Here is a 4,732-nt window from a genome sequence, read left to right as displayed (position 1 = left end):
CTCTCTCTCTCTCTCTCTCTCTCTCTCTCTCTCTCTCTCTCTCTCTCTCTCCCAGAAATGGATGTGGCAACACTCTATCTTCTCAGTAGTCTAAAAGCTATTCTGTCGACCTTCGCCCAGCTTTTGGCGTGGTCTTTCTTTTCTGATCTTACAATTTGTTCACGAACTATAGATGTGGTGATGCCGAGGTGGTTGGTTGGCGGGTGCTCTGGTGTGGATCTTTCCTTCTGCCATTTTAAACATCTATCATCCTTATCTCTCCTTCTTCTCTTGTGTGTGTGAAACTCTCTTGTAACATTTCTAATCTTCGGCAGTTGTATATGACCTTATTGTGTTGCAAGTGCCGTAAAACTCTTACTTAACCAAACAGTTACACGAGAAACTCTCTGAAATTTTCTGTTTCTATTCAAAGTTTTCACATTCTTCTCAGTGATATCGTTAATCTTTTCAGAATGTTTCTCTTAGACTTCTACCTCTTCGTATTTATCTTTCAACTGTGTCATGATTGTACCCACGAAACGAAGTGACAAAGTGACCCGTGGGTGGTTGGAGAATGCTCTGGTGTGGTTTGCTTCTTCTTTCCTATCAAATAGCTATCGTCCTTATCTCTCCTCCTTCTTTTTTGTGTTTGTTACTCTCTTGTAACACCTCTAATCTTTGGTACTAATATATGACCTTATTGTGTTGCAAGTGCCGTAAAACACTTACTAAAACTAAGCTAAACAAAGTGACAAAGGTATCCATAGGCTTAAATAAGTGTGATATCCTAAACCGTGCTATGTCAAGGCCGCTGTGCTTTGCCCTCAATTAGAAAGTTCTGTTCGGGAGTTGAAGTGCTGGGTTTCAGCGAACCCTGCAGATTCTTATTCTTACGTAGATCAAACAAGCCATGTTGTAGTTGGTAGCCTGATGCAAAACCTTCATTAAGCAAAATCTGCTGGAAACAATAAAATCACAGAGTCAGCTAAAATGAACAAAATCTCGCTTCGCCGCCCATGCAGAATTATTATCTGTAGATTAGATAAATTCCTGTCTTCACACGTAGATCATATCAGTGGGTGCTCTCGTGGCCTAGAGGTTAAGGTGTTGGCCTCTCATTCAAAGATCCCGGGTTCGAATCCGGGTAGCGACCGAAAAATTTCCTTCTCTAAAATTGTCTCCTTTCTCCTCCTTTCCTGCTCTCTAGCAATGTTCTGTTGTCTGCTTTCATTTCCACTTTCTGCCCCCACCCCCTCACCTCGTTTGCCCCCTCCTCTGGCCTCCTGGCTCTTTCTGCAGCCTTTCTACTGCTACTCCTTGGCTCCTCCTTGCTGCTGTCTTTCTACCACACCCCTGATCTTCTGGTAGGAAAGATCTACACCTAGCCTTCTCGGACAAGGGCGAAAAATCTCGGTGGGCCCGTGTGCAAGTTGCGCACGTTAAAAATCCCTTGGTAGTCTAAAAATCGATGAGAGTAGGCTTCGGCCGCCACCCGGCCAAAATTTAAAAATTTCCTACCAACTGAAAATTTTAGGTGTGTCCCGCGCGCTCATATATTATGACCTTATGCAGTTGCGAGCGCCGTAAAACACTTACCAAAAAAAAGGTCATACGAGTGCTCTATATCTCTTGTCTTGCTAACCGCGATAGCACAAACCCACGCAAATTTCTCGTGGACTTACGCGATTACGAGACTGTCGACTGTCGAGCCATAATTTTACACCGCTGAGTTCACGGTGACGTCACACAATGTGCTCTATTTCCTAAAAGAGGACTTTAAATAAGTTACAGTCCTAAAGAAGAAGTGTCTTAAACCCTGTTGTATTATGTTTGTTATTATCTTCTGAACGTAAATCCACAAAACACCTCAGCCAATTCATCATCGACTCCGCACAAAATGTGATAGCTTCTGGCTTCTTTTCACATGTAATGTTACAGGTAAAAGATTATGTACAAGTAAAAATGAGTCGACGATTGTGGGGGGGTGTGTGTGTGTGTGTGTGTGTGTGTGTGTGTGTGTGTGTGTGTGTGTGTGTGTGTGTGTGTATGTGTGTTTGTGTGAGTGTGCGAGCGTTTGTGAGGGTGTGTGTTTGTATGTGTGTGTTTATGTGTGTATGTGTATGTGCGTGTTTGTGTGTGCATTTGGATAGCCGGGGTACGTGGAGTTGCTTGCTTCTAACAAACGGTATTTGTTACTTTGACAATAAACTCTCGTGTATAGACGACTGGGGAATATTAACTTAATAATGTTTTTATAGACATACTGACGTGTGTTGAACACAGAACGTTAACAAGAAGCCAATATCATGTTTCAATTTCCTGTTCAATCTCCTGCAGAGCATCTTTCTTGAAGATTGTCGTCTATTTCGAGGATTTGAACTACGAGAATATCACGGAGCAGCCTGACTACGAGGTGAGTGATTGGAGTAGGTCAAGGCTACAACCTCAGATCTGCCGTCTTGTGACAGAGAAACGTATCATAATATTATGCTAAACATGAAATTTTTCATGATAAGCAACAACAAAAAAAAAGAAAAAGAAAAAGAAACGAACTTTTTGTGTGTGTTTCAACTTAACTAAAATTTGGACCATCTGACTGATTATTTTACGTCAACATTCATTGGCTGGGGTAACTTTTGTCTGCTTTGCTGAGGTATAAAGTAAATAGCTATGTAGTAATTGATAAAACAGTAATTATTTTGGTCATAACAATAATATCGATATGTAATTAGGTCACAATGACGCAAATTTTCAAAAATCAAAAACTTCTTTAAGGTTGATTGTACAGCCATAAAACCAAGATAGAAAGACGCGCCACGAAAAGGGGTTTCTCCCTTGTATTAGTCGAGTTTATTGACCGTTCTAGAACTTGGAAAAAATAAGGAGCTTTGCTTTGGGATTTCTGTAGAGTGATCTCCTGGTGTTTGCGTGCCAAGTTAATGACGGATGGTCCACGAAGAAGACAAACAGAAATGAGTTGGAAGACAACGGGGAAAGTTGTTGAGACAGTGCCTACAGACAGACAGGCAGGCAGACAGGCAGGCAGGCACAGACAGACAGACAGACAGGCAGACAGACACAAACACACACAAACAGACAGATATACACACACAGACAGACATACACACACAGACAGACAGGCACACAGACAGACAACACAGACAGATAGGCAGGCAGACAGACAGACAGAAACACACACACACACACACACACACACACACACACACACACACAGACAGACAGACAGACAGACAGACAGACAGACAGACAGACAGACACCAAGACGGATAGACACGCCGACAAACATACAACAGACAAAGACAGATAGACACACCGACACACATAAACAAACAAACACACACACACACACACACACACACACACACACACACACACACACACACACACACAATTAACCGTTTCCCTCCCTCCCCCAGCCGTTCCAGTTCGTGTCTGACATCGGCGGTACCATCGGGCTGTGGATCGGCCTATCGCTCATCAGCGTGTTTGAGGTGTTCCAATTCTTCTACGAGCTTCTACACTTCTTCATCTACACAAAACCCAAGCAAGACAGGAAGATGAAACAGAAAAAGTGAGAGACTTTTAGTTTTAGTAAGAGTTTTACGGCACTTGCAACACAATAAGGTCATAATATAAGTGCTGAAGATTAGAGGTGCTACAAGTGGGTAACAAACCTCAAAAAGAAGGAGGAGAGATAAAGACGATAGTTGTTTAATAGGAAAGAAGGAGCAAACCACACCAGAGCACCCGTCAACCACCCACTGAGAGACTTTGAAAAGCTGGTTCCTGTCTGTCAGTCTGTCTGTCTCTCTGCCTGTCTGCCTGTCTGCCTGCCTGTCTATCTGTCTGTCTGTCTGCGTGTCTGTCTGTCTGTCTGTCTGTCTGTCCGTCCATCTGTCTGTCTGTCTGCCTGTCTATCTGTCTGTTTGCCTGTCCGTCCATCTGTCTGTCTGTCTGTCTGTCTGTCTGTCTGTCTGTCTGTCTGTCTGTCTGTCTGTCTGTCCGTCCATCTGTCTGTGTGTCTGTCTGATCAGCGTGTTTGAAGAGTTCCAGTTCTTCTACGAGCTCCTGCTCTTCTTCCTCTACACCAAATCAAAACAAGACAGGAAGATGACACAGAAAAAGTGAGAGACTTTGATAAATTCTAAATGTTATAAAATTTCAAAATCGTTGTTGTGGCAGACCAGTATTTATCGTACTTGTGAAATTGCCAGTTGTAATCCGTCGTTGAAACTCGTGATTACAACTTGATTATTTCCCTCGATAGCTCGTGTAATAAAGTCTGTATCTCTCTTCCAGTTTTGTGTGTTTGTTTCTCTCTTGTAACACCTATGATCTTCAGCACTTATAATGTAACCTTATTGTTTTGCAAGTGCCGTAAAACTCTACTAAAACTTAACTAATAAGGTCATCTGCACAACATTCCAGCTTGATAACTACCATCAAATCGAGTCAACAGCATACCTTTAGGTGGTTGGAGGGGCCATTTGCAAGTGCCGTAAAACTCTACTAAAACTTAACTAATAAGGTCATCTGCACAACATTCCAGCATGATAACCACCATCAAATCGAGTCAACAGCATACCTTTAGGTGGTTGGAGGGGCCATTTGTAGGTCCTACATTTTTTTACTTTTCCTTCTGTTGTTTCATTCCTGTCTGTCTTATTCTTTTCCCAGCCTTAAATGGTCATTGTTGTGTCGATGTGCTTCTCGTTACTCAAATAAACAAGCA

The 4,732-nt window shown here is 42.5% G+C and overlaps 1 protein-coding gene across 1 annotated transcript in view; it reads left to right on the top strand.

Moving 5' to 3' along the window:
• Positions 1-4,732, top strand: part of LOC101846093 (amiloride-sensitive sodium channel subunit gamma-2) — a gene marked incomplete in the record, with an annotated part of 28,253 nt that overhangs the window by 21,740 nt on the left and 1,781 nt on the right. Inside the window, 2 exon segments of the mRNA XM_035972354.1 lie at positions 2,317-2,392; positions 3,417-3,571. Coding sequence (XP_035828247.1) covers positions 2,317-2,392; positions 3,417-3,571 — 231 coding nt within the window.

Source organism: Aplysia californica, unplaced genomic scaffold (genome assembly GCF_000002075.1).
Source record: "Aplysia californica isolate F4 #8 unplaced genomic scaffold, AplCal3.0 scaffold00662, whole genome shotgun sequence".
In the NCBI taxonomy this organism is placed as follows: domain Eukaryota; kingdom Metazoa; phylum Mollusca; class Gastropoda; order Aplysiida; family Aplysiidae; genus Aplysia; species Aplysia californica.
Note: the sequence above shows the minus strand (reverse complement) of the source record. Positions and strands in the feature narration are given on the sequence as shown.